Below are 27,677 nucleotides of genomic sequence, written 5' to 3' on the forward strand. Positions count from 1 at the left end.
GAAGAATGGGAGTGGCACGCTCCATTCTCCAGGCCACATGAGCCCCACCAAGTTCTCACTCAGGCAGTGGAGTCCACGAGTTAGTGTTCAGCTAAAAGCACAGGGTGAGCCTCTTAAGAAGTGTCCCAAGGGGACACTTGCTGCAACCAAGGGGGTGTCTTGCTGCACCCACAGAAGAGTCACCCACCTGGTAGCATTTGGAGCCACGATGGCAGATGGACACACCTGACGCTGGTGGGTGGAGACGAGGGCTCCCCCCAAAGCCACAGTGAAATCTCGGTGCCAGTACCAGGGTGCTCTTAGGCCATGACTGGGGTGGGAGGTGGGTGGGTGCAGAATGAAACATCCCTGGCTTGAATCAGGAAGACCTTGTCTGTTCCTGGTCCCGAGGGACCCCTCCGCGCTCCCCCTCCCCACCTGTTCAGCTGCATGCTCCACCCCGCCAGCTGTCAGCTGGGGTCTGACAGCAGGGTCCCCAATTCCAAAGGCCAGGCTTTATTATTATTTTGTAAACATTTCATTCGGGAATGATTGTGGGCACGCTCCATTTCCCACCCCTGCCTTAATGCTTCAGCCGCGTTGGGAAGATGACTTGGAATCCAGGTGGGAGGGAGGGTCAGGTTAATACACATACTATATTACGGATCCATAGGAGTGGTAGTGTGTGTGTGGGGGGGATAAAGGGGAGTGATATCAGAGTTCAAGAAGAGAGACAATGTATTGAACATGGTGATGACAGCCATTGTAGAACTTAGGCTTGATTGAACTATGGATTGTAATAATATCTGTAAGAGCTCGTAATAAAATGTGGGGGGAAATCACCCAACTGGAACTGACCACGTAGGGGAGACCCAGTGGGTTCCGATGTCCAGGCTAGTGGCCCCTGGTGCTGAGAACCTTGAAGGTCAGTCCTCTGCTGCCTTTGGGCTCTTGGACATGAGTACGGCAGGGGCCAGGGCCACCCCAGATGTGTTACTTGGGGTCCCGATTGATAGTTTCTGCCTTGGACTAGCCGCTAGGGCAGCCCATTAGCAGGTTGTAAGCAAAGTTGGGGTCTGCGGAGGGCCCTCAACACTGACTCCTCAGCCCAGTCTTATAGGCCGGAGGGGTGAGGGCAGTCTCTGGGTGCAGGCAGTCCTTCTTCCGGCTCTCCTGCAGTCTAATGGGCAGGGATGTAGACCTGACACTAGAAGGGGTTGGCCCAGGGAGGGTGATGGAGAAGCTGGAAATCCAGGCTGGAGTCGGACACATCCCCATACACACCTACACACAACTATCACACACACACACACACACACACACACACACGCTCATCTGGCGGACCAGCCCAGGTCTCCATCTGTCTGTCCACCGCCTGGCTTCACACAGCAGCCTGAATGGGGTATAGAAGATGCTGGTTACCCCATAACTGTTTGTGCAGAGCCAGCTCCCTCCATTGCCCCCAGTGTCCCCTCCCTCCTCCTCCTACAAAGGGGGGCCACTGACCTTCACAGGCCAGGGCTCAATGGGGCGGCCATCCCTGCCCCTGCAGCACAGAGCAGCCGAGTAGGTGGCAGCTTCCTTGGCCAGCAGGTCCCAGCGGGCATTGAGGCCCAGGTTGCCAGTTGGGTCAGCGGGATCCATGATGATGGGCCTGAAATTCCCAATCAGGGTCAGTCTGAGCTCTGGGCACATCTGGTCCCCACCGTGGGATAGCTGAGCCATGCTCCCCACTCTGCAGCGGCCAGAGGCTGGGCTCAGAGCCTCCTCCATTCTCCTGGCCCGCACCTGAGGGCAGGCATCGAAAATAAATGACACACGGGCCACTTCTGCTGTCTGGATCCAGGACAGACATCATGAATTGATCACAGTGCTCACTTGTCCTCTCTCTGCACGTCAAACCCAGCTCCAAACCCACAGCCAAAGTCATTTCTGACTTGGAACGGCCGAGATGGTAACTCTTTATAAGAAAAGCCAGCCTCATCTTTTTCTAGTGGAGTGACCTGCCCAGTGCTTAGACCTCAGCACCACCAGGGGTCCTTGCACACAAATCAGGCATTATTAATCCATCAAGAGCACTGGGGACGTAGAACTGCCCCTTCGTGGGGTTTCCAAGACTTTAGATCTTGACGGTTGCAGATGGTCTCATCTGCTTCCCATGGAGCGGTAGGTGGGTTCGAACCACTAACCTTTTGGTTAGCAGCTCAGTACATAGCCCACTGTCCCGCCAGGGCTCCCCCGCAGCTCGGATGTATCCTAACTTCAGTGCCGTTTTCTCACAGGACTCGTGAGTCCTTATCCGCATGAGCTTTTGAGGGTCTCTGCCCACCTCAGAGCCCCCAAGCATGGAACTGATTTATGCTGCCTGGTCCACAGATTTCACCACTACAGACACAGGCAGCCCCATTAAATTTCTGTCTCAAATAAAACAGTGGACATGTCTTGGGGATAAGTATATTCCCAAGAGGGTCCAGGACCCAAGGGCAAATGAACCCTGGTGCTTATGGAAAATTGAAATTTCACTTGCCCTCCTGTGTCTGTCTCACTTTAGTGTTCCTATTCACAGCAGACTGGGAAGCTGGGCACCTGGCCGAGGGTGCTAGGGGCTATCGTGCCTAGAAAGAAATGGGGTGCTAGACTCAGGACCCTCCTGATGGCCAGTGACTCCCCAGCCCTGGGGCTCTGGGGTGGATGTGAACCTGGGCTTCTTCAGCTGCTTCTCCAAGAAGTCCCCAACCGTCTGGTCCTTGTAATCATAGTTGACGGTCCAGTAGATACAGAGCTGGCGGTACTGGCTGACCAGCTCCAGGACTGTCCGGAAGCCCTTGGCCATGTTGAACTGGGCCTCCTGGCTCCCCTGCTCCCAGGCGTACACCGTCAGGAGCTCCAGCCCGTGCTGTGGGGGCAGGGAGCCTTTGCCCTTGGGTAATTTGTTGCACTAGATGTGAAGGACAAAGGGGAGGGGTTGGTTCATCTTGGCAAAGATAAGGTGCAGGGCAGAAGCTTCCAGCGTTGAGAACCAGCTGCCTTCCCTGCATGATCCCAGCCAACCCAGGTAGGGCTGTCTCAACCCCACTGCCCTGAGCAAACCACGGACCCAACCCAGGGTCTCCAGAGACAGAGCCCAGGGGCCCTGTCCCTGTCCCGGTGGCGAACCTGCTGGTACCAGTGCTTCACCAGCCGGATCAGGCTCTTCAGCTTGGTGGGGCGGGAGATGATGAAGTCCCGCTGCAGCTCCGTGAAGCAGGTGGAGTACTCGCCTGCGTTGCTGTAACTCTGGATGAGGTCAATGTAGACCCTCGGGCTGGGCCGGCCGCCGGCGCCCAGCGGGCCTGCAGACGAGAAGGCCATCATCAGTCTGTTTCCTAGAGTCTCCGTGGGGCTGACTCAGACATCTGTCTGCTCCCAGGGGATGTGGACAGGGTTAGACCCGGGTGAATAGCTTCTTGCCTCTTCTGACTGCCTCAACACACCCTGCTCTCTTTACTCTTCATGAACAAAGCTCAGGTTTGGAGCTAACCGGTCTTTCAGAATCCTCTCCATAGCTACTTCTGTATTGGCCTTAGGCTCAAAAGTTGACAGCTTCGCTTGAAATGAACTAACGAACTAACGAATGAAAGAACTAACTGTCATAGAGTCAATGCTGACTCACAGTGATCCTATAGGACAGGGCAGAACTGGCCCCTGTGGGTTTTCGAGACTGTAACTCTCCCAGGGAGTAGAAAGCCTCATTGTTCTGCAGAGCGGTTGGTGGGTTTGAACTGCTGACCCTGTGGGTAGCAGCCCAATACGTAACCACTACATGACCAAGGCTCCCGCTGAAAGGCTCTTTTCCATATCCAAACGCTTGGGGATGGACATTTGAATGACTTCCTCTCTTGCTACTGACTACCCCAAACTCAGGAGCCAAATACAGGCAGACACAGAGAACGCCCCCCTCTCTGCTACACACACTCAGAAGAGACTATGTCTAAACCGATTTGTGTCTGCCTGGTTTGGGCCTGTATCCTTGATGCCTACCGAGGGGCCGGCAAACTCTTGAGAGCGAAGAGCCAATCCTGTCCCTCTCGGCAATTTAAACATTATTCCAGAGCCATAGATAGGCTTTCACAAAGGACAACGCCATCATGAGAATAGCATCTTTTACATTTTTTTCGGTTTTACTTCAGAGCCACATGCACATCCCGAAAGAGCCGTAGTCTCCTGACCCACCCCTGCTCAGGACGGATGTCTGGCCCAGCGTACATGGCTCTGTTGAGTGGAACTGTGACTGATGGATCGAGGTCTGTGTGGGGAAGGTGAGCTACTTCAACCTCTTCGGTGTCAGATGCAGATACTGGAGCTCAGCTCAGAGTAGGGGAGGTCACCTGGTAGGTTGAGGACACAGCTGAAATTAGGACCCTGTTCGGGGCCAGTGGGTAGCCATCGAATGCCTTTGTGTGACGAAGGAGAGGCTTTTGTCTGGGGACACTCTGCTGTCATCTGCAGGGAAGTTGTGACACACGCACACACATGCACGCATGCACGCACACACCCTGCCTCTGTCCTTTCCCTTCTGGCTGTCTGGGCACCTCACCTAGGGCGTCAAAGGCTGGCAGCACATCAAAGTCCACGCTCTGGTCCGGTGTCATCTGGGACACCAGCGAGAAGCTCAGCACCCGGGGGTTCTCCCACTTGGAGATCTCGAACTTGACCTCAAACTGCTTCTCGCGCTGGCAAGCCTCCAGCTGGGCTCGGATCTCTGAGATGATTTCTGCTCGCATGTTGCCCTGCTCGGCAAACTGCCCGAAGCAGCTGAGAAAGACCACCAGGTCAGCGTCTGAGCGGCCCTGCAGAGCTGTGCCTTTGGCCGAAGAACCGCCCTGGGGAGACACGGCAGGTGGCCTGTGAGCTACGGGCCTGATGGCTGACCGCAAGGAGCCCGGGAAGCACAGCTGGGAAGCTAATCACGGAGAGGTCAGCGGTTCCAAGCCACCAGGTGCGCCACGGGGAAAAGATGTGGTGACTGCCTTCCAGAAGTGCTTCCAGCCCCGGAAGCTACAAGGGCAGCTCTTCTCTGTCCTACAGGGTCACTATGGACTTGATGGCCGTGGGCTTGGGTGTGCCCGCAGGCCAGTCACCTAACTGATCTCTTTAAAAGGGGGACCCATCCCCCTTGCTTGGTCCCTGTGCACTTGCCAGTCTGTAGCACCCTTCTTGCCCAGGGCCCTCTGCAGACCCACTGCCTCAGCTTCCTGGTGCTGCTGGACCAGGGATACCACAAGGGGGTGGCTTTGGCGAACAGGAATGCACTTTCTCACAGTTTAGGAGGCGAGGTGCCCTAGTATCAGAACCCAGGCTCTAGGATAAAGGCTTTCTTGGTTGGCTCTGGGGCGGGGCCTCCTTTCTTGGCGGCTTCCGTTCCTCTGTTCCTAGGTGATCTGCACGTGGCATGGTGTCAGTCTCCCCCCATCTCTGTTCCCCGCTTGCTTGGTTTGCCCTTTTCCATCTCCCAAGTGACTGGTTTAAGACACACCCTCCACAAACACAACCTGAATGAGTAGGATAAAGAAAACCCACTATTCCAAACGGAACTACAACCACTACTCTCAAGCCTGCCGCCACTAGGTGGACTTCAATGGGCAGTGGCCCCATACGTGGTTTCCAAGGTTGTACATCTTTCTGGAAGTGGACAGCCTTACCTTTCTTCCAAGGGGCAGCTGGTGGGCTTGAACCACGGACCCTGCGGTTAGCAGCCCAACACATAACTCCTTATGCCTCCCGGGGATACCTGCACCACAGCAGGGTGAAGGCTTACAATGCACACTTCTGGCAGGTGGGGGTGTCACCTTTCCATCCAGGACACCCACCTTGACCACCTTCAGCACTTTGGTAGGAGAGTTCCGGAAGCAGTTCTCCTTCAGAAAGGAGCAGATGGTGTTGACGGCCCGGTTCACCTGGCTCAGGAACTGGCTGGTAGGCTGCAGGAATTCACTGATGAACTTGTCCAGGTCCCCGGCGGGGGTCTGATGAAGGAGGGCGGGCTGTGGAGGGCACCCCGGGGGATCAGCTGGAGACGGGGCTCCCCAGGACTACCCCAGCCCAGTCCCTGTGGGGGACGAGACTCCGAAACCCCTGCCCAGTTCCTCTCTCCCATCTGAGCAGGCTGGCAGCACTGTCAGGTGACATCAGAGGGATCTGAGTTCAAGTTCTGGGTCCAAAACCAACCCGCAACCTCAGCTTCCCCATCTTTAAATGGTGGCAGGTAGGGGGTGCGGGTGTTAGGGTCAAACACAGGTAGAGAGATTCCTCTGCCGGGCAGATCCTGGGGGTGGGGTAGGGGTGAGGTGTCAAAGGACTCAGGTCTTAGGTTAAACTGAAAATAAAACAAAACAAAAAAAAATCCTGAAAGCAAACAAAAAACCAAACTCACCACCACTGGGCCAATTACAACTCATAGTGACCCTGTAGGACAGGGTAGAACTTTCCCTATGGGTCTCCAAGACTATGACTCTTGACTGGAGTACAAAGCCTCATCTTGCTCCCACGCAGCAGCTAGTGTTTTGAGCTGCCAACCTTGTGACTTAGGCTGGGGTCTAACAGCAGAGCTGGAGACACCAGTCTCAAATGCATGATTAACTGGAGGGGGGGCGGGGGGGGTGCTTGTGAGAGCAGGGGTCTGTGAGGAGAGGAGAGGACCAGGGAGGTGCTAAACCAAGATGGGTCTCAGCTATGGGCCCTGGACCATGGGTGGTGTGGTTGTTACATCACCTGGTGCCAACTTGAGACTACTAAAAGTGAAGGGGTGGAGGTTAGCTTGCCAATCAGGTCGTTGTTTGATGACCTCATTTGGAGGTGTTATGGAGATAAATAGCTCACTGGAGGCAGGACACACACACTCCCTGTGAGACATTCCTGTTGAGAAGATACATGGAGCGACTCTGCTCTAGAACCCTGGAGCGGGAAGAGCCACGTGGCGACCCCTGCCAGCCCTGAGATGCTTCCACCACCACTGGATCCACAAGACTGTCCACCGATGGGCCTGGGATCTTCCTGCATTGGTTGCCATCGCATGTGTTGCGTGAGTCTCAAGAGGAATTCATGGGTGAATATCAGATTTACTGGCTAATATTGAACTCATGGACTTGGTCTGGACTGGGCGGGGCTGTTTTAGTGATGCATAAATGCTTCTTGATATAAAGCTCTCTCTTATACACATGTGAGTGTCTTTGGAGTTGTTTCTCTAATCCACCCGGATTCACACAGGTGGCATCTCAGAGTTGGCAGGACAATATCTTAGGCTGAATGGTTGGTGCCTGGCACTCTGGTAAGGGGCCCCAGAGGCACAGTGGCTCTCAGCTGTTAATCCAAAGGTTGGTGGTTCAATCCCCTCTGCTGCTCTTCTCCTGTAAAGATGACAGGATCCTCACAACGTCCCCATAGGCAGTCCTACCCTCTCCTATAGGCTCTCAAGGAGTCAGAATGGATCAGTGGTGGTGTGTTTGAGTGCTCAGGCTCTGGCCGGGGCACAGATTGGGCTCAGGTGGAGGGGGTTGCCTCCAGGGAGGGGGCAGGTAGGAGCCCTGAGCAGCCAGCACTCCTACCAGCTGGGGAGGGGGCAAGGCAGGTGAAGGAAGGAAGGCAGGGCTGAGGAGAGGAGGGGTAGGGCTGAAGAGGGGAGGGGGTACCAACAGGGCCCACCACCCCAGGGCTCTGCTTCTCACCATCACATCCCAGGGCACCACAGGTGTCCGGTCTCCACTCAGAAAGCAGGCCTGGGTCTCCAGGGCTGCTGCTTCTTGGGCCAATGGCTCCCAGTTGCCCTGACCCACGTTCCAGGTGGGGTCGGCTGGGTCCAGGACCAGGGGCCTGGGGTCAGAATGGGTGGCAATCAGTGAAGGAGCAGGTGGGCAAGAGGGGCTGCGAAGGAGCATGGGGGCTCAGAAGAGGAGGAGGAGAGAAAAGGGAGAAGAGGAGGAAGAGGTGGAGTAGTAGTGGTGGTAGTGGTAGTGGAGGTGGTGGTGGTGGTAGTAGTAGTGGTGGTAGTAGTGATGGTGGTGGTGGAGGTGGTGGTGGTGGTGGTAGTAGTAGTGGTAGTAGTGATGGTGGTGGTGGTGGTGGTAGTAGTAGTGGTGGTAGTAGTGATGGTGGTGGTGGCAGTGGTGGTGGTGGTGGTAGTAGTAGTGGTGGTAGTAGTGATGGTGGAGGTGGTGGTGGTGGTAGTAGTAGTAGTGGTAGTAGTGATGGTGGTGGTGGTGGTGGTAGTAGTAGTGGTGGTAGTAGTGATGGTGGTGGTGGCAGTGATGGTGGTGGTGGTGGTGGTGGTAGTAGTGGTGGTGTTGGTGTTGGTGGTAGTAGTAGTGGTGGTGGTGGTGGTAGTAGTGGTGGTGGTGGTGATGGTGGTGGTGGTAGTAGTAGTGGTGGTGGTGGTGGTGGTAGTAGTGGTGGTGGTGGTGGCAGTAGTGGTGGTAGTAGTGATGGTGGTGGTGGCAGTGATGGTGGTGGTGGTGGTAGTAGTAGTGGTGGTAGTAGTGATGGTGGTGGTGGTAGTAGTGGTGGTGGTGGTGGAGGTGGTGGTGGTGGTGGTGGTGGAGGTGGTGGTGGTGGTAGTAGTAGTGGTGGTAGTAGTGATGGTGGTGGTAGTGATGGTGGTGGTGTCAGTGATGGTGGTGGTGGCAGTGATGGTGGTGGTGGTAGTGATGGTGGTGGTGTCAGTGATGGTGGTGGTAGTGATGGTGGTGGTGGTAGTAGTAGTGGTGGTAGTAGTGGTGGTGGTGGAGGTGGTGGTCGCGGTAGTAGTAGTGGTGGTAGTAGTGATGGTGGTAGTAGTGATGGTGGTGGTGGCAGTGATGGTGGTGGTGGCAGTGATGGTGGTGGTGGTAGTGATGGTGGTGGTGTCAGTGATGGTGGTGGTAGTGATGGTGGTGGTGGTAGTAGTAGTGGTGGTAGTAGTAGTGGTGGTAGTGGTGGTGGTGGTGGAGGTGATGGTGGTGGTGGTGGTAGTGGTAGTGGTCATAGAGGTAGTAGTAGTAGTGGTGGTGGTAGTGGTGGTAGTAGCAGTGGTGGTGGTAGTGATGGTGGTTCTGGCAGTGATGGTGGTGGTGGTAGTGATGGTGGTGGTGGCAGTGATGGTGATGGTGGTAGTGATGGTGGTGGTGTCAGTGATGGTGGTGGTAGTGATGGTGGTGGTGGCAGTGATGGTGGTAGTGGTAGTAGCAGTGGTGGTGGTAGTGATCGTGGTTGTGGTGTCCGGACCCCTGGTCAACCAGATCCATCAGAGAAAGAGAGAGAGAGCTAGTTTTAAGAATGATGGGAACTTTCCCTTGGATGGGTGTGCTGGGGTAGGGAGGGGGCGTGAAGTGGGTGGTTGGCTTGCAGAAATCGACAGTAGGGGCTCTGTATCGGGGCTTCTTAGGCTCACGGTGCTGCTCTAAAGGTGGGTGGGTGCTGTTGGCTCAGGATGGTGTTGAGCAGCACCGCTGGCCCCATTGCTAGCCCCACACTAGCTCATTCTCCAGAGAAGTGTTTCTCTGAGACAAAGGGCTGTTCTACCCGTGGACCTCCCAGGCACGGTCAGCAGCCACCTAGAAACGTCTCTCTTACGGCCCGTGTCCTAGAGAGGGGTCGTGAGAGCGGCATCCTCCCAGTCTGCATCTGCTTGGGTAAGAGGACCGCCTGGGTGGGTGGATTTGGAATCTGCCACAGTTCCAGGGTTGAGAAGGTCACAATGCCCACTTGATCTTCCAGGGCCTCCACTTGATGCCCTTGGTCTTCAGAGATGCCCTGCTTTGGGGTGGGGGTGGGGTCACATCCGTGGCCTCCCCATAACTTAAGAATTGAGTTTCTATCGTATTAAGACAATTGGTTCTGGCTTCCGTGGGGGCTTAGCAGGGAGTCCAGCAGGAGGCACCAGTGAGGGCAGCCCTCCCAGAGGCGATGATTTCCTGGGTGACGGCTAGGGACCAGTTGGGTAGAGGATGGACAGTGAGTCTGTACCTGGATTTCTGGAGCTGGCCAAGCAGATGAGCTCTGAGAGCTGGGTCCTCAAGGTCATAGTTGACAGTCCAGTAGACACAGAGCTTCCGGTACTGCTGGACGAGGCCCAGGACAGTCCGGAGGCCTTGGGCCATGTTGAAGCTGTCCTTCCTGCCGTTTTGCTCCCAGGCGAACAGGGTCAGCAGCTCCAGGGCATAGGCTGGAGGCAGAGCAGCACTGGCTGGCCCTTGTCTGTTCTGAGCTGCCACCTGTGTCACCCAAGGTTAACCACGCAACAGTGGGTGTGAGGACCCACTGCGCGCGAGCGCAGAGTCCGGCCCCAGACACTTGGGGAAGGGGAGGAGCTATGAACCGGCAAACCCACAGAAAGAATCATCAAAGCTTGAAGATGACTAGGGATCCACCTTCTTATGTCACAGACACATTCAGCAAGGCCCAAAGAGCGGCATGCCCCGTCCAAGGTCAGACCGAGAGACTAAAGCTCAGACTAGAACTCGGGACTTGCCTGGAGTCTCCTCACTTGCAAGAGCATCTGAGCTGGCTGTACAGACCTGAGCGGGCCCATGAGGTGTCCGCGTTGGTATCCCAGCACCCCTCACTGCACTAGCAATCGTGGGGGCTCGAGAGACGTTTGCTAACGCGTCCCCAGATGGGAACAGACATTCAGAACCTGCTTAAGGAAGGGTATCTGAAGGCCTTCGCAGGGACGATGGTGGTGGCGGCGGGGAGGGGGCATCAGCATAGGTCTGGAGGTGGGCAGAAATGGACCTCTTGGTGGTGCAGAGCGAGCAGTGAAGGATGGGTTGGGGAGGCAAGCTGAGCCCCTAATACAGGAAATGTGGGCTCTGAAGAGAGGGCGAGATAGGTGTGGACCAGAACTCCACACCTCCCAGCGAGGTGAGGTTTCTCGGGTGGGTGATACCTCACTTCTTGGCTTTGCATGAGAAAGAATTCACGTCAAAGCCTCGCTTGTGATGCAAGAGGGCTTTTATAAAGGACAGAAGTTTCTGGTTTTACAGGCTCAAAAGAGGACACGCTATTTTGGGGAAGCGTGTTAAATCAAAAGGGGGGGGGGAAACGTGGATGGAGAAGACATTTTCAGTGGCTCCCAGGTCTGGGCATGAAACGGAGGAGACAGTCCTTCCACTGCTTATGGCCAATAAGAGAATCAAAGGAAAAGAGATGCCTGCATGATGGAGGAGGTGATTGGCTGAGGCAGCGCCAAAACAGTACCCGCTTGCTGGGAGGGGCTAGGGTTCATCCGAGGACTCACCTGGCAGTACCAGTGCTTCACCAGCAGAATCAGGCTCTTCAGCTTGACTGGGCGAGTGTTCACGAAGTTCCTGCGCAGCTCCGCAAAGCAGGCGGAGTACTGGCCGCCCTGGCCGCCACTCTGGAGGAGGGCGGAGTAGACCTGGGGTGTGGGTTTCAGGCCGGAGCTGAACTTCCCTGTGGGCAGGTGAAACACTGCGTGTATAACTACATGCGAAGATTAGGACAGTCCTAACGAATACCAGACAGACAGCAGTGTTTAAGGACCACGAGGGCGATCACTTAACAATCACAAGGTGCAACCCAACAAAAATGTTGTTTACATGCATGTTCCTAGTGACCTAGCTTAAAAACATTAAACACAAACTTGCCCACATTGTTACGAGAGATAGGACAAATCCACATTCGGGGTATGTTGTTTTAGGATATCCACTGAGAAATGGATAGACCACGTATGTATAAAAGGTAATAGCAACAACACAGACCTGAGCAAAACCCATGACCAACTAGCCAACGGTCCTACTGAATGAAAGCTTGCATTTAAGTACATATCCCCTCTCAATCATAGGTCACCCTGGAAGTCTCAACCAACTCCACATATGCTACATTCTCTTACTACATTGAAAAAAAAAACAAGTATCAAAAGAAATCAGAAAAGCACAACCCTAACACAGTCATTTGGAAACCAATTCATTACAAACATTCAGAGTTCAAGAATGAATCCTTATGTGAAATCAAGATTACAAAATAGTTAGACCCAAATAAGAAAAAGGCCAAACACCAAAGCACGTGCCATGCAGCTAAAGCAGCCCTCTGAGGGAAAGGCATAGCCTTCGTTGCAATTATTAAGATGAACAATTCCTAAGCTCAGAGCAACAGCCACCCCCACCCCGAGATTAGAAAAGAAACTAGAAAGCAAACCCCCACAAATACAGAAAAAATTGATAACATATCATTTGAAACCACGACAACCTCCCCCACCCAAACCAAAGTTGATTATTGTTAAAGTGTTTTAGATGGGCTGAATTTTAACTGGGGCATGTGTGTGATGTTTGTAGCTGTCTGTTGACGTGGAACCTTTCATGACCGAGAGCTTTGGAAAATCACAAGCACAACATAGTTACATGGGGTGATGATTGGATATTTGCAATGTATGGTGATGTCAGGAGAATGAATAAGGGTCACAAGGAGGAGGGCCAGCCCCTCTGTTCCCTGGGCCCCTTTGTCCCTCCAGTCCCCAAAGCACAGGCTGATCCCTCACCTAGGGCATCGAAGGCAGGCAGCAGGCTAATGTCTATCCAGCTTTCCAGGGTCGTGGATGTCAGTCGCAACTGCAGAGTCCCAGGCACGTTCTGTTCAGGAAACTCGGCGCTCAGGCTGAGTCGGGGATCTCGACACCAGGATTCCAGCTGGGCCCTCATGTCATCCAGGATCTCTGCCCGGTGGGCCCCCTGCTCCCCATAGTCCTTGAAGCAGTTGAGGAAGATGACAAGCTCCGCATCACAGCCTCCCTTTAGGGCTGTGCCCCGGCCGAAAGAGCCCCCCTGCAGAGGGAGACACAGTGCAGACTGGTGACCCCTCTGAGCTGGAGTTGGACGGTGACCCCACCGAGATGCACCTCACCTGTACCCCTGAAACTACTCGTTACCTGCTTCCAGGTCTAGGGGTACCCTCTGACTTCTCAACCTTCGAAGCCTGGCAGAGAACCAAATGATGTCTGTCTACCCACGTAGCCAGAGCAACATCAGTCGGAGAGGGGACGGTAACCAAGCATCTTAGCCCAACATCTATAGGCTGAGGTGGCCCATGGAGGTCCAAGGGCCAAATAAGGCCCCGATGTCATGTTCTGTTGGCCTTTCTGGTAGATTCACTCAACAAATGTTCAATGGGCACATGCACAGAACAGGATATATGAGTGGGTGGCACGGCAGTTAAGTGCTCGAGGGCTGCTAATTTAAAGTGGGTGGTTTGTGTCCACCAGCTGCCCCATGGGAGAAAGAGGCGACCGCCCACTTCCATAAAGATTTCCAGCTCCGGGAAGCCGATGGGTCAGTCCGGCAGGGTCACTATGAGTTGGAATGGGCTTGGTGGCCATGCATGGGTGCCGGTTATGTGGAAGCCTGTGTTCCAGCAGGGGGAGATGGTCCACCAACCATCATGAATCAGGGGAACGTGCCCAGTGATGAGGGGACCTGGATAGCAGGAGGCCAGGGTGTGAGAGGAGGCAGCAGTCTGAAGGTGAGTAGTCAGGCCGGCATTGGATTAAAGACTTGTAGGAGGTGTTGGGGAGCCAAGTGGGTGGGTCAGAACATTCCAGAAGGAGAAAGCAGTCTGTGCAGAGAGCTGGGGGACCAGTGTAGTGTAGGTTGAGCCAGGCCAGCTCCTCCAACCGTGAGGCCCTGTGCTGCTTGGTGACACCACGAGGGTTCGGAGCCGATGCACAAAAGGATCTGAGTGTTGTGGACAATTTTCAGTTTTTGAGTCCCTCCCAACCCTCAGTGACCTAATGGGTCCGGAGAGAACTGCCCCGGGGGTGGGAGGGGGGTGGTTCCAAGATTGTCGGTCTCGACAGAAGAGGGCAGCCTCATCTTTCTCCTGCGGAGCTGTGGGTGGATTTGAATGGCTGACCTGATAGTTAGCAGCCCGACTTGCAAGCCACCACGCAGACTGCTCTGTAAAAAGAGCAGCGGACCTTCTTCTCCAGCTCAGCCCACCTGCCCCACTCACCTTGCCGACTCGGGAGGCTTTGTGGAGACACTTCTCCCGGAGGCAGCGGAGGATGCCGTCAATGGCCCTGCTGACCTGCTCCTGGAACTGGGAGCTTGGCCTCAGGTGGTCCTGGATGAAGCGGTCCAGCTCTTTGCTGGGGATCTGAGACAGAGCCAAATCCGAGCCCCGCATAGATGGGGCTGGGCTGGGTGTGCCCGAGGGGCTAGGTGTCTCTGATGGGCTGGGTGTCTCTGAGGGGCTGGGTGTGCCCGAGGGGCTGGGTGTCTCTGAGGGGCTGGGCGTCCCTGAGGGGCTCGGTGTGCCCGAGGGGCTGAGCACTGGGTGTGAGGGCTGCCTGCTCCCGACTCTGGGTTGCACAGCGTGGAGGCTCCCACTGTCCTCGGAGGTCCTCTGGTCAGGGTCTCTCTGGATGGGGTGCCCCAAACCAGAGTACCCAGCACGTGGCAGACCCTGGAAATTGTGGAAGGATCTGCTTTACCCATGGGCCGATCGATCCCTTCTGATCAATCCCTTCTCTCACCAGCCCCATGTGCAGCCAGACTGACTGAGGCCCCCGGCACTGGGGCCTGCCTCTGTGGCCCCTTTGGGCATAGAAAAAAGCTACCTTCTTGAGGAGTAACTTATAAAGAGGCTCCCCCCAACCCGCCCATGGACACTTAGTCTGTTTAGTCAACAGACAAATTATGTTCATGTCATCGAGTTGATGCAGGCTCACAGGTACAACTTCCCCCCATGTAATTCTTGGTGGGACTAGAAAGTCTCACTTCTCTCCCGTGGAGCGGCTGGTGGTTTTGAACTGCTGGCCTTGCGGTTAGCAGTCAAACCCATCTGTGTTTGCTCCTTCAGCAACTGCAAAACAAAGGCCTTTCCACATAGCCTGGCAGTGAAATTGTCTCCTGGCTGCTGCCCCACCTTTCAGCTATGTGCTGTGTGCTTGCTATTCGACCACAAGTAAATCCCAGGATTCCATAGTTCCCCACGCCCCCCTCCCCCAGCCGCGCTCACCGGCCCCTCCCAGGGCTGCACAGGGCTCCCAGATGCTGACAGAAAGCACGGGTGGTCATAGCAGGACCCTGCCTCTTGGGCCAGCACATCCCACCGCCAGGCTGTTCCATTCCCCACGTCCCACGTTGGGTCCGCCGGGTCCAGGATCACCGGCCTGTGCTCCCAGAGAGACAAGAAGGTTCGGCTTAGCGAGCTGGTCAGTGGGGTCCAAGCAGCTCTGGAGGCAGTCCGGACTCTGCTACTTTCCAGCTGTGGGGCCCAGAGCAGATGACTCGGCCTCTCGGGGCCTCCGTTTGCAAACCGGGAACAGCAGCAGTGCCTGCTCTGATGGGGGTGCTGCAGAGCTTAAATCGGGGAAATGGTTCCCAACTCTCATCTCAGGAGAAGTCAGGGGAATCCAAGTTGCAGCCTGTGAGCCAGCAATTCCGATCCCAGGGATCATTCCTACACACGAGCACAACCCCGACTACCAACCCACGCCAACCAGATGATGCAACTCACAGCCGTCCTATACGGCACGGTAGACAGCCTCTGGGAGTTTCCGAGGGTGCAAATCTCTATGGGAGCAGAACGCCTCCTCTTTCTGCCTTGAAGGGGCTGGTGGCTTTGAACTGCTGACCTTGTAGTGGGCAGCCCAACACATTAACCCACTGCGCCACCAAGGCTCCTTATCGATGAAACACACACAGGAGACCGTTTGCAATAACCTGATTTGTAAAACTCACTGCCAACGAGTCAATGCGGACTCACAAGGAAGCGACCCGGCAGGACAGGGTAGACCTGCCTCTGTGGATTTCCAAGACTGTAAGTCTTCCCTGGAGCAGAGAAATAGGTAAATTAAAAATGGCTCCGTGGGGAAATTTTATATATATATATAAAAGCACAAGAAGAAAATGTTCTGAAATTGATTGTGGGGATGATGGCATATTCTTCATATGATTGCATGTTTACATTGTATGACCTGTGAAGTATATGCCAATAAAATGTTTGTTTTTTAAAAGAAAAAAATATATATAAATAAAACCTTCCAGACTCCTTACCCTTGTGATCTAATTATTGGTCCGAGTAGCTGACCAAAGGAGGGAGGGTCAAACCGACCCAGGCCTTGAAATCTTTAGTGAGAGACAAGTTCATTTCAAATGTATGGGGAGAAAAATCACCAAGACCTTTATTCAACAGACATGTCAACGTGTCAACAAAGGAAGAAAGAACAGGAAAGCCTCATCTTTCCTCCTCAGAGAAGCTGGTGGTTCTGAACTGCTAACCTTGAGGTTGGCAGGACAACTCCTAACCACCCTGCCACCAGGGCTCCAGGGCTCCTTGGAATCGCCTGTTAGGAGGCAGCCGAGCACAGGGTTTATTCTGAGTGGCGGCTCTACACGCGTCCAGAGAAAACACCCAGAGCCGAGAGAAGCAAGAATAAAGAGGCAGGAAGAAGCAGGCGGGAGGAAGGCTGGATCCCAGGAAGCTGATGAGCAGATGAGGCGGGGGACGAATGAGCACCCCTGGCTAAGCTGAACACGATGGACTGAAGGACGGACTGAGTCTGCCGCACCCCCTTGACGGAAATCAAGAGGTGCCGTCACAGGCGGCCTCTGATGCTCCACTCACCTGCAGTCAGGACACCCTCTGACCTGTAAGCCCAGATGCCAACAAGAAAGGAAGGGCCAGCAATTTGGGATGGGAAAGAGGAAATGTGGGGGAACCCCTGGTGGGACTGAATGTGGGTCAGGACACTTTAAAAAGAGTTGACGTTGAGTTTTAAGGCTGAAGAAAAACCTGAAAGTCCAAGGACGATGTCTGTTATTCATTTCTCTCCTCGACACGTTCCAAACTGGACGAGAGGAGATGCGAGAAATGCCCATGATGGACGGAATACCACGCGGGAAGGAAAAAGGGTCCCCTACCCCCCACCCCCTAGCAATCTGGATGAATCTTTAAGATCCGGGACAAGGCACAGCCACCGATCACAGAGGGAGGGCCATGTGATTCCATTTGATGCTTAGAGAAGAGGCTCATGCTCGGGTCGGAAGTCAGAATGGGGTTCACTAGGGGAGAGGGTCCTGGGAAACCTCGGGGGGTGGGGTGGGGGAGGAGCTGGGCGGCGGCTCCAGAGGTGAGCTCAGTTTGTAGGAACTCATCAAAATGTGCCTCTAAGAACAAAAGCCCTCCCAACTGGACCGGCGGATGTCGTCGCGGAAAAACAGAGAGAAAGATGGAAGTCACCAGAGATTTCATTTCACCCAGAGCCACGGGATCAGGTGACACAGAGCATCGGGTAGATCCGCTGCACACCAGCTCATAGCAAACGGGGGGTGGGGGTGGGGGTGGGAGGTGTGCCGGAGACCCCACGCCACCGTGTTCCCAGCCGCCTCTGAGGATGGCGGAGAATCGGGAAAGGCGGGAAGTTCATTTCACAGACTTTGGGCATGTAGGGACCTGTCCCAGAAAAAGGACATCATGCTTGGTAAAGTAGAGGGCGAGTGAAGAGGAGGGAGGCTTTCAAGGAAATGAGCTGGATTGGGGTCACCACAATGGGCTCACGTGTAGACATGCCTTGTGAGGATGGAGCGGGAGACCTGGCGGGATTTCCTTCTGTACATCCGGTTGCTAGGCATCAGAACAGACTCGGCGCCTGATAACAGTGGCCCGTTCTACTATAGTACCGGCGCGTCCGTCTAGTTAAAGACCCCCTCTCGTACCGGCTACGATTCTGTCTTCCTGTGACCTCACGTGTATCAGAGTAGAATGATCTGTCCTCAGCCAATGGGCTGATCTTTTGGAGGGAGATTGCCTGGCCTTTATTGCGAGCCACCTCTGGCCTGAACCGGAACTACTAACCTTGTGGTGAATAGTCGGGTGCTACTTGTTAGGTGTCTATTGCTTGCGCCATGGAGGGACTCTAAAATTTCTCTCAGTGCTTCCAGTGGGGGGTGGGGTTGGGGGGGGGAACCACTGATTTAGAAAATGCAAGTGTCACTCTGGGCTCGGGCCCCCATCCAAGCCCTCAGCTGCTATGACTTCTTCCACGGTGGTTAATTACATCCCCGTGGCCCTGCCGCAGGGGAGGGGTACCTTGTTGACAGGGGTACCTGGGTCTCTTGAGCTGGTCCTGCAAGAACTGCCCAACCGTAGGGTCTTCGAAGTCATAGTAGACAGTCCAGAAGATACACAGGTGTTGGTACTGGTGGATCAGGCCCAGGACAGTCCGCAGGCCTTGGGCCAGGCTGAAGGCATCTTTCTTGGAGCCCTGCTCCCAGGCAAAGATGGTCAGCAGCTCCAGGGCGTAGACTGGGGGCAGGGTCCCCCTCTGTACCTTCTGCAGGCACACCTGTAAAGGGTTGAGAGGAGGAGGGGATATGGAGGAAGGAAGAAGATGAGCTCTCTGTAGCACTTCCAAGAGGGGACCTGCAGGCCCAGCCTGGGACAAACAGCGACACCCCAAGCCTGGTCTGGGAGCATCCTGGTGGGTCTGTCTCTCTTGTTCCGCCTGCTGGGGCTTGGCCTAAGTGGCTGGTTCACAGCGTCCTGTGTGTCCCCATCTTTCCCAAACTCTGCTCCGTCTCAGTCCTACCATCAATCTTTCATCTTGACAAGTGGCCCAGCCTCCTCATGATGTTCGGTCTTGGTCCTTCCAATCGGCCATCCACTAAAGCAGACACACGGGTGACCACATCACTCCCCCTTTCCTGGGGATGGACCACCATCTATGGGTCCCCAACCAGCACACGTCTGGCAGCTGGCTGTCCTATGGTGACTTGCGTGTTGCCGGATGTTATGCCACTGGTGTGTCAAATACCACAGCGTCCCCCACTGTGACCAGGTTTCAGTGGAGCCTCCAGATTAAGCACCAAGCAGAAGGAATAGGTGGTCCACTTCTCAGGGATTAGCCAGCAAACACTTTAGAAATATCAGTAGGACATTGTCTGATATGATGCGGGAAGATGGCCCCTCACTTTGGAACCAACCAGGGAGGGAAGAGCTACCTCCTCAAACTAGAGTCTGCCTTGATGAAGCAGAAGACCAAAGCTGTCTGGACCTCCACCTGCCGATGGGGCACGACTCAAAATGGGAATGAGCAGAGGCCAACATTCATGAGGCATTGGAACGTGGAATGTACAAGGTATGAATCTGGGAAAATTAAAAATAAAGGGGATCCCATAAAGATCAATCTCCTAGGCATTCATGAGCTGAAGTGGACTGGTTCTGGCCGATCTGAATCGAACCACCGTCTAGTTTATTATGCTGGGAACGAAAAGTTGAAGAATGGTGTCAACCACCCATTTGAGGCAAGGACCACTAATGACCAAAGAGCAGATGAGCTGCGAGGTGACATCAAGGACATCCTTCATCCAGAAGCAAGCACGAAGAAAGCAAAAGGCCATTCTTAAGACAGGGAGGAAAGGAAAGGACGAAGCAGATGCCAGGAGAGACCCTAAAACTTGCTCCTCAATGCAGAGTGGCGAAAGCAAACAGAACAAAGGATGAAGCAAAATTGCTGAACAGGAAACTTCCAAGGGCAGCTCTAGAAGACAGTCCAGCATTACGATGGGATCTGCAAGGACATGGAGCTAGAAAGGCAAAAAGGAACAACACGCTCAGCATATCTCAAACGGAATTGACCCGAAGGGAAAAAAAAATTCAAGCCCGGAGTTGCAATGCTGAAGGATTCTATGGTCAACACATTGACCGAAGGACCAAAAGATGATGAGAGGAATACAGTGTCACAGTACCAAGAAGAACCGGTCAACATGGCAACCATTTCAAGAAGTGGCTTGTGATCAGGAATCATTGGTCCTGAAGGAAGACGGTCATGCTGCGCTGAAAAGTATGAGCGAGAAACCGGGCTCCAGGAATTGACGGAATACCGCTCTCACATGCCAGTCAATTGCGCTGACGGTCATTCAGTCACAGTCAGAGCAGGACGTGATCGGGGAGCTCCCAGCAATTCAGGGCCGGTTCAGAAGAGGCCAAATGAGGGCTCTCGTTGGTGATGTCCCATGGATCTTGGTGAAGGCAGAGAACACCAGAAAGATGTTGACCTGTGTGTTTCATTGGCTATGCCTGTGGATCGTACCAGACCATGGAAACCACTGAGAAGAATGGGAATTCCAGAGCATGTCTTTGGACTCCTTCAGAATCTATACATAGACCAAAAGGTAGTCTCTTGAACAGAGTAAGGCGGCACTGAATGATTTAAAAGGAGCCCTGGGGGCATGATGGTTACACACTGGGCTGCTAATGGCAAGGTCAGAATTCCAACCACCAGCAATTCCAAGGGAGAAAGACAGGCTTTCTACACCTGTACAGAGTTGCAGCCTTGCAAACCCACAGGGGGTAGTTCTACTCTGCCCTATAGGGTCGTTATGAGTTGGAATCAATTCGATGGCAGTGAGTTTAGAGTTGCTTTGCCACAACCTGTGATAGGTAGGTTTATTGTGCCATCCTGGCCAATAGGAACATGTGGAGTTAATCAGATCACAGTTTGATTGAAGTGCAAAGAGATAAATGGCTCTCTCTCTCTCTTTCTTACTCTGTGTCAGGGGTCCTCAAACTATGGCCCGTGGGCCACATGCGGCCCGCCAAGGACATTTATCCGGCCCACTGGGTGTTTTTGCCCTGTTTGTTTTTTTAACTTCAAAATAAGATATGTGCGGTGTGCATAGGAATTTGTTCATAGTTTTTTTTTAAACTATAGTCCGGCCCTCCAACAGGTCTGAGGAACAGTGAACTGTCCCCCTGTTAAAAAATTTTAATTTTTACGGTGATGGAAGTGTGCTGAAACATACTTCTTTAACTAGTTCTCTGCCTCAACCTGTGAGCTACACAAGCTGTGGGCCAGGCCAACCCGGGTTGTTAGAGCTTGAGGCTCCTTCGAGACCTGCTTCGCCACACTGCTGGTGCATGCATCATGTGAGCTTGAGGCTGGTGGATCCTGCCGCCTTGCACTGTTTGCATTTGATATATCATCCTGGGCCTGCTTCGCTAAGCTCCCCAGCTACCGACTGTTGCTGACCCACCCTGCTGCTTGCTGCTTGTGGGCAGACTGCTTGCCTTGCCTGAGGGAAGACTCCGTTGTCTGCTTCCTTGACCTTGGACCTGGCAGCTCACGTGAGTTGAAGGGCTTCCAGTATATTGACTGTTCCACAGAAGTGAGTTGAACTGAACCCTCTGTACTACTGTGTGGCCTAATTAGCTGTTAGATTCCTTCTCACTGTAATAAACCTATGCCCTTATATAGATCATCACAAGTGTCCTGGTTTTGTTTTCCTAGAGAACCCTGCCTAATACCCCCTCCCCCAAAGCCTATCATGCTGCCTGATCCTAGAGGTATGGTTTTTAAAGACAAGAAAATATTTTAAAGAAAATATGCCACTAAAATATCTCTAAAATACCTCTAACCAGTAAACCACCAATGAGAGAAGAGGAAACAAAGTCACAGGGGGTGATGTAACTTGCCACCAACACACAGGCACCATGTGGCAGAGCCAGGACTTGACCCCCAGGCGGGCCAGAGTGAGAGTGTGACATCGTCAGACCCAACTTGATGGCAGTGTGCTGGGATATTATGTGAGGCTGTGAGTGGGTCTTTCTTGTCCTCGGAGAGTCCTATGTAGCTGGGGAGACTCTGAGAAGCACACACTCCTGCAAAGCAGTGGGGTGAGCATTCGCTAAAGATTACACAGCAAGTTGTGTCTGGGTCAGAATCAGACTCCAGGGCTTCTCTGGACTCCGACTTACTCTGTGATGAGTAAACCCAACAAATGGACCTGATCAGATGTCCCAAGGCTTTTGGGGGTCCATTCCCAGTCCTTGGCACTGGCAGGGTACACCCCTCCTGATCCACAAGTACAGCCGCCTACGGGGTGGGGGGAGGCAGGGGTGCACAATGCAGGGTTGCACAATGCAGATCATCCCACACACAGAATTTTCCACATAGTTTATAACCCCAAACATAAACGCAACTCTAGTGGTTACCAATGCTTTGGGCCGCGATCCGCAAGGCCTGCAGTTTGAAACCACCAGTCGCTCCGCAGGAGAAAGATGGGATTTTCTACTCCTGTGAAGAGTGACAGGCTCAGAAACCCACGGGGGCAGCTCTACCCTGTCCTAGAGGGTCACCTTGAGTCAGAATAGACTCCATGGCAGTGAGAGCTATAGAAAACTTTTTTGTTTTGTTTTGAAATAATTTTATTGAGGGCTCACACAACTCTATCACGATCCATCCATCCATCCATTGTATGTCAAGCACATTTGTTGCCCTCATCATTCTCAAAATATTGGCTTTCTACTTGAGCCCTTGTTATCAGCCCCTCATTTCCCCCCATCCCTTGCTGCTCCCCCTCCCTCATGAACCCTTGGTACTTTACAAATTATTATTATCTTGTCATGTCTTACACATGGAAAAAAAATAAGAGTGTTGTTTTAGGAAGACAGGCTTGGGAAAGAGCTCTTCAAGAAGAAACCCAAAGCACAAATCATACGAGAAGAAGATGAATACATCTGATTACATGAGCACACCAATGTTTCTGATGGCCAAAGACCCCTAACAAAGTGAACAGACTAGTTACAGCCTGAGGAAAGACAGCTGTATCATATGAATTCACTGAGCATTAGTGCCCTGCATATATAAAGAGCACCAAGAAATCAACAAGAAGGCAGATCACCCAGTGGAGAATAACCGACAGAGTATGACCAGAGAGTTTCTCTTAACACTGAAGTTAAGAGAAGACCTGCAGGATCTTGAAGCGGAGAGTCACACCGTCCTGAGCCCACAGGGAGGGCTTGTCCTTACCTGGCAGTACCAGTGTTTGACCAACAGGATCAGGTTCTTCAGTTTGGCTGGAAGGGTGTTCACCAACTCTCTCCGCAACTCTGCGAAGCAGGCAGCGTGCTCGCCCCGCTGGGAGCCGCTGCTGAGAAGGGCAGAGTAGACCTGGGGCTTGGGTTTGACGCCAGGGCGGAGTTGTCCTGTGGGTGGGAGGGCAGCATTGGCACTGAGCCCAGCTTGGGGGCACTGGGAGGGAGTGGGGAGAACTTGGAATGGAGGGAGCTGAGGCTTGGCGCTCAGTGCTCCCTGAGCAAGCGTCGGCACAAAGGAATCCAGGGTAACAGAGTATCAGAGGCAGCGTTGAACTCAGAGCCCTCCGGATGTATTCTTTCCTCCACTTCTAATGGGTGTGGCTGCCCAAAACTCCAAACCCGCTGCTGTGGAGTCCCCGCCGACTCATAGCAACCCTCCAGGACAGGGTAGCACTGTCCCCGTGGGGTGTCTGAGTCTATAACTCTTTACAGGAGTAGAGAGCATCGTCTTTCTCCCTAGGGGCAGCTGGCGGTTTTGAACTGCTGACCTTGAAGTTAGCACCCCAAGGCATAACCTGCTAACAGCAAATACCCATCTGACCCTTATCATGGGGTGGGCGCCAAGTTTATCTATAGAGGAACAAGTATAAGTCTCCAAACAGTTTTACCAGGTCATGGTTATTGTCTCCAAATTACAGGCGAGGGCACCGAGACATTTTCATGACAATTCAAACATGAGTTGATCATGGAAGGGCATATTAACATGGCTCGGGCGGTCGCAGGATGAAATACAAGATTCTGCACAATGGCAGCCTTCTGCAGAAAGGAAGCTCTCCAAAGATGCTGGGGAGAGGGCCCCGAGACTGGCAGGGCCCTACCTGGAAGCTGTTCCCCTCCCAGGAATCTCAGACTGCTCTTCCCTTCCCTCCCCCCCAACATGGATGGGCCTCCTCTCACCCAGGGCATCAAAGGCAGGCACCAGGCGAACATCCACGTGGCTTTCAGGGTCCTCAGATGCCACCAGCCGGAACTGCAGCGCTCCAGGTGTGTCTTGCTCAGGAAGCTCAAGGCTCAGGCCGGGGATGGGGTCTGTTCCCCAGATTTCCAGCTGGGTCTTCATCTCACTGAGGATCTCTGCACGGAGGGGCGCCTGGTCCTCATAGGTCCTGAAGCAGCTCAGGAAGATGACCAGTTCAGCGTCGTACCAACCCTTCAGGGCTGTGCCCCGGCCGGAGGAACCTCCCTGGGGAGAGAACCATCCCTCAGATTCCCACACTCTCGAGTTCTGGTGCCTGCATGGGCTGGCAGACAACTTGGGTGGGGCAAGTGGGCTGGGTGGGGACTGTGGCCACACAGCTCCAGTAGTTAAAGCTCCGGCAGAGGGAACAGTGGCGGTTTCAGAAGAGGCCGTCGCTATGGGCAAGTCAGCGCTTTTTGAAGGATGGCAACTGGCTTTAACACAAAGGAACGTGTGTGTGTGTGTATGTGAAATTCTGGCCTGCGTATGCGATGTTCCTGTGGGCCAGAACAAAACTATGATCTTAGCAGTGTGATTCTCAGTCACGCTTTCAGCCTGCAGAATTGGGAAGGAGACTCAGACTTGTTAGTGCCTCATCTGACAGGTGCCTGACACCTGAAGCCATACTTCCAAACCTAACAAGCCCAATAGGATTCTGCATGCTTACAGGTATGGGGCACGAGGCCCAGCAGGAGAAATGAGTTACTTTACACAGCCAGTAAGTGGCAGAACCGGCTTTGAGCCCTTCAGGAAAACTCTCCCCTCCAAGCAGGGTCTCCCAATGGTCCCAATAGCTGTGCTGGTCTCCCTACCTCTAGAGGACTCACAAGGGGTTGCTGAAAAAAGGGGTCACAGGGCAAGACGTAGAGACAATTCCTATGGATGGAGCATTGACTGTGAGCCAGGCATTTTAAGAGGACCCCTAGCAGTGTAAAAGCAAAGCGATTGACAACCAATGGGAAAAAGGGCAGTTCAGACCTATCCACGGGCTCTATGGGAAAAAGACCTGACAATTTGTTCCTGTAAAGCCCACAAAACCATATGGGGAAGTTCTACTCTATCCTATATGGTCGCTATACATCCGACTTTACTTGGCGTTTGTGGTATTTACATAATCTGGTGTCAATTTGGGACTTGAGAGGATTAAGAGGGAAGGGGTGGAGTCTAGTCTGTCAATCTGGTCGTAGCCCATGAGACCTCAGTGTGGGTATGGCCTTCTCCTGAGAATTCTGGGAATGGCTGTATTTTCCTCCTTGGAGGCAGGAGACCCTTTCTTTGCTCATTCCCGGAGATGTTCTACTAACAAGACACATGGCACTACCCTGATAGGTACCGTGCCTGTGTCCTGGGAACTAGAGGAGCTACCTGGAGAACCCTGCCAGCGCTGAGCTGCGTACACCGCCACTGGATCATCCACAAGACTTTCCACCCACTGACCTGTGATCTTCCTGCATTCGGGGTCATTGCATGGGTTTCATGAGTCTGCAGAGGACTTTATAGATTGGTATCGGACATATGGGCTAATGTCAGACTTATGGCCTTGGACTGGACTGGGTTGGGATGTTTTCTTAATGTACAATTACCCTTCCTACAAAACTCTTTTATACACATAAGAGTTTCTATGGATTTGTTTCTCTATTCTACCCCGACTAACACAGCGCTTAAAGACAGCAACAGCAGTGGGTGTTTTGCACACAACCGTCTCTTTTAATCATTTTTAATCATTCTGTGAGGAGCCCAAACCAAACTCACTTCCAACACATAGCGACCCAATAGGACAGGGCAGAACTGCCCCAGTGGGTTTCTGACACTGTCCATCTTCATGGGACAAGGAAGCCTCATGTCTTTTCCTAGAGGTGGCTGGTGGTTTCAAATTGCTGGCCTTGCAGTTAGCAGCCCAACACGTAACTCACCATGCCACCAGGGTTGCTTGTGGGAGATACAGTGCCCACCTGTATTTTCTGCCTGGGAGGGGTGGGGGTGGTGGGGTGGAGACAGGGTGGTGGTGGGTGTCGGACATCTCATTTGAGCATATGCTGCCATCTGGTGGACATGTGTTTAACTGCGTGGATCTGAAGAAATGAGTCTCATTCCACCAGCCCAGCATCAGAAGCAGACAAGTCACTCCCCCTACCCCCGCCCCCGCAGGACATACATGTCCCATTAATTGTAACAAAGGTCACATGACCTCAAAGCGTTTCATTCAAAATGAATGAGTGACGGTCTGAGAAACTCACGGGGACAGTTCTACCTTGTCCTGTAGGGTCATTGTGAGTCTTTAATAACTTCTGGCAGTGGGGTCCCCCCCCTTCAAACCTACCCAAAGGGCAAGTTTTCCACAATCCCTTTGCCACACCAGCTTCGTAATCGATCTGTGACATCAACTTCCCTGCTCGGTGCCTCAGTTTCTGTAAAGTGGGTGGGTGGGTGGGGGTGTCATTTCTTAGTACCGTTTCCAGCATTAAATGCCTGCATTCTTGGCGGGCACTTAGGACCTGAACACATCCTTAAAACACCACACCCACACTGCCCCTGTGGGTTTCTGAGACTATAACTTCCTTTAGGGAGTACAAAACCTACACAAGCTTTATTGAAAGAAGTGAACGAGAAGCGGATCCGCAGACAGTGGCCACCTCCCCCTGCTTCCCCGCACCTCCCTTTCATTTTCACAGTGCTGTCCCAGGATTGCACCCACTTACACAGGAAGACCCCCCACCATCGGCCCCCGCCGCCCATCGCTCGCCTCACCTTGATAATTTTCAGCACCCGCCGCTCGCGGCTGGCGGCTCCCGGGCGCCCCCCGCGCTCTCGGAGGGTGGCGCTCAGGGCGCCCAGGGCGCGCCGGACCACCCCAACGAACTCCGCGGGCGGCTGCAGGCTGCGGGCCACCAACCTGTCCAGCGCGTCGGCGGGCGTCCCGTACACGTCCATGGTGGCAGCGAAGTGGGCAGGGGCGGCGCCCGTCCGCCCGGTGGGGCTCCCGTTGGCTCCCGCTGGGCGGTTTCACTTTCCCGAGCCGCCAGCCCAGCGGTCTCCCTTGCTTTCAGTTTCGTTTCCACCGGGCTCTAGGTGCAGGCGTCCACTTCCTGGCGCCCAGGGCTCTAGGTGCTAGGTCCCTTCCAGGATTCGTACTCCTTAGGACTTCCGGTGGTTGATAGTGTCCAGGTCTTTCTTTGGAGCCTCCTCGGGCGGGACTGGAACCACCAACCTCTGGGTTAGCCGGTGAGCTGCATTCCCGTGTGCACCCCCCAGGCTTGGTCCAATGCCAGACTCTGCCGACCTGCTTCCCTGAAGAGAGGTGCTTTGGATCTTGTTTTGAGGCCAAGGGGAGCGGGCAGTGAGTCTGGCTTTGAAAAGAGCAAGTAGGGTTCTACACCAAGTTCAGACGCTGAGAGCTTGAATCTCTGGATGCAGACCCTTGCCCCACACTGCTGCTGCAGTGACTTCCAACCACCCCCCTGTGGATCAGGGGCTGAGCACCGAAGGTTTGTGGCATTCAGGGGCCCGGTAGGGAGCCCTGGTGGCACCTTGGTGAAGCATTGGCCTGCCAACCAAAAGGCTGCACCCGCAGCGGCTCTCAGGGAGAGAGATGTGGCAGGTTGCTTTCCCTAAAGATGACCAGCCGCCTGGGAAACCCCATGGGGTAGTGCTGGTCTGGCCTCTTGTGTCACAGTGAGTTAGAATCAAGTCGTTGGCAATGGCTTTGGGTTGGGTTAGGGAACCGCTTATTGGAAATTTGGTAGAATGCGGTAAAATTTGATGTGCTTGGAGCACTCAGCTGTTAACCCACAAACAGCTGGTTTGGGCCCACCGGACACTCAACGGGAGAAAGAAGTCTGCTTCCATAAAGGGTAAAAGCCCTCTGGGGCCATTTCCCACTATTTTACAGGGTCTC

The 27,677-nt window shown here is 53.8% G+C and overlaps 1 protein-coding gene across 1 annotated transcript; it reads right to left on the bottom strand.

Moving 5' to 3' along the window:
* Window positions 1-494: 494 nt before the first annotated feature.
* OAS3 (2'-5'-oligoadenylate synthetase 3) lies at window positions 495-26,922 on the bottom strand. Its single transcript, XM_075534268.1, has 16 exons — window positions 26,531-26,922; window positions 23,722-24,007; window positions 22,757-22,932; window positions 18,054-18,292; window positions 14,962-15,115; window positions 13,954-14,406; window positions 12,488-12,770; window positions 11,228-11,403; window positions 9,955-10,202; window positions 7,683-7,827; window positions 5,829-6,002; window positions 4,556-4,841; window positions 3,136-3,311; window positions 2,679-2,917; window positions 1,486-1,633; window positions 495-1,372 (listed from the first exon to the last, which is right to left on the bottom strand). The coding sequence occupies exons 1-16, from the start codon at window positions 26,711-26,713 to the stop codon at window positions 1,361-1,363; spliced, it is 3,378 nt and encodes a 1,125-aa protein (XP_075390383.1). The 5' UTR covers window positions 26,714-26,922; the 3' UTR covers window positions 495-1,360.
* Window positions 26,923-27,677: the final 755 nt, after the last annotated feature.

Source organism: Tenrec ecaudatus, chromosome 16 (assembly GCF_050624435.1).
Source record: "Tenrec ecaudatus isolate mTenEca1 chromosome 16, mTenEca1.hap1, whole genome shotgun sequence".
Taxonomy (NCBI): Eukaryota; Metazoa; Chordata; class Mammalia; order Afrosoricida; family Tenrecidae; genus Tenrec; species Tenrec ecaudatus.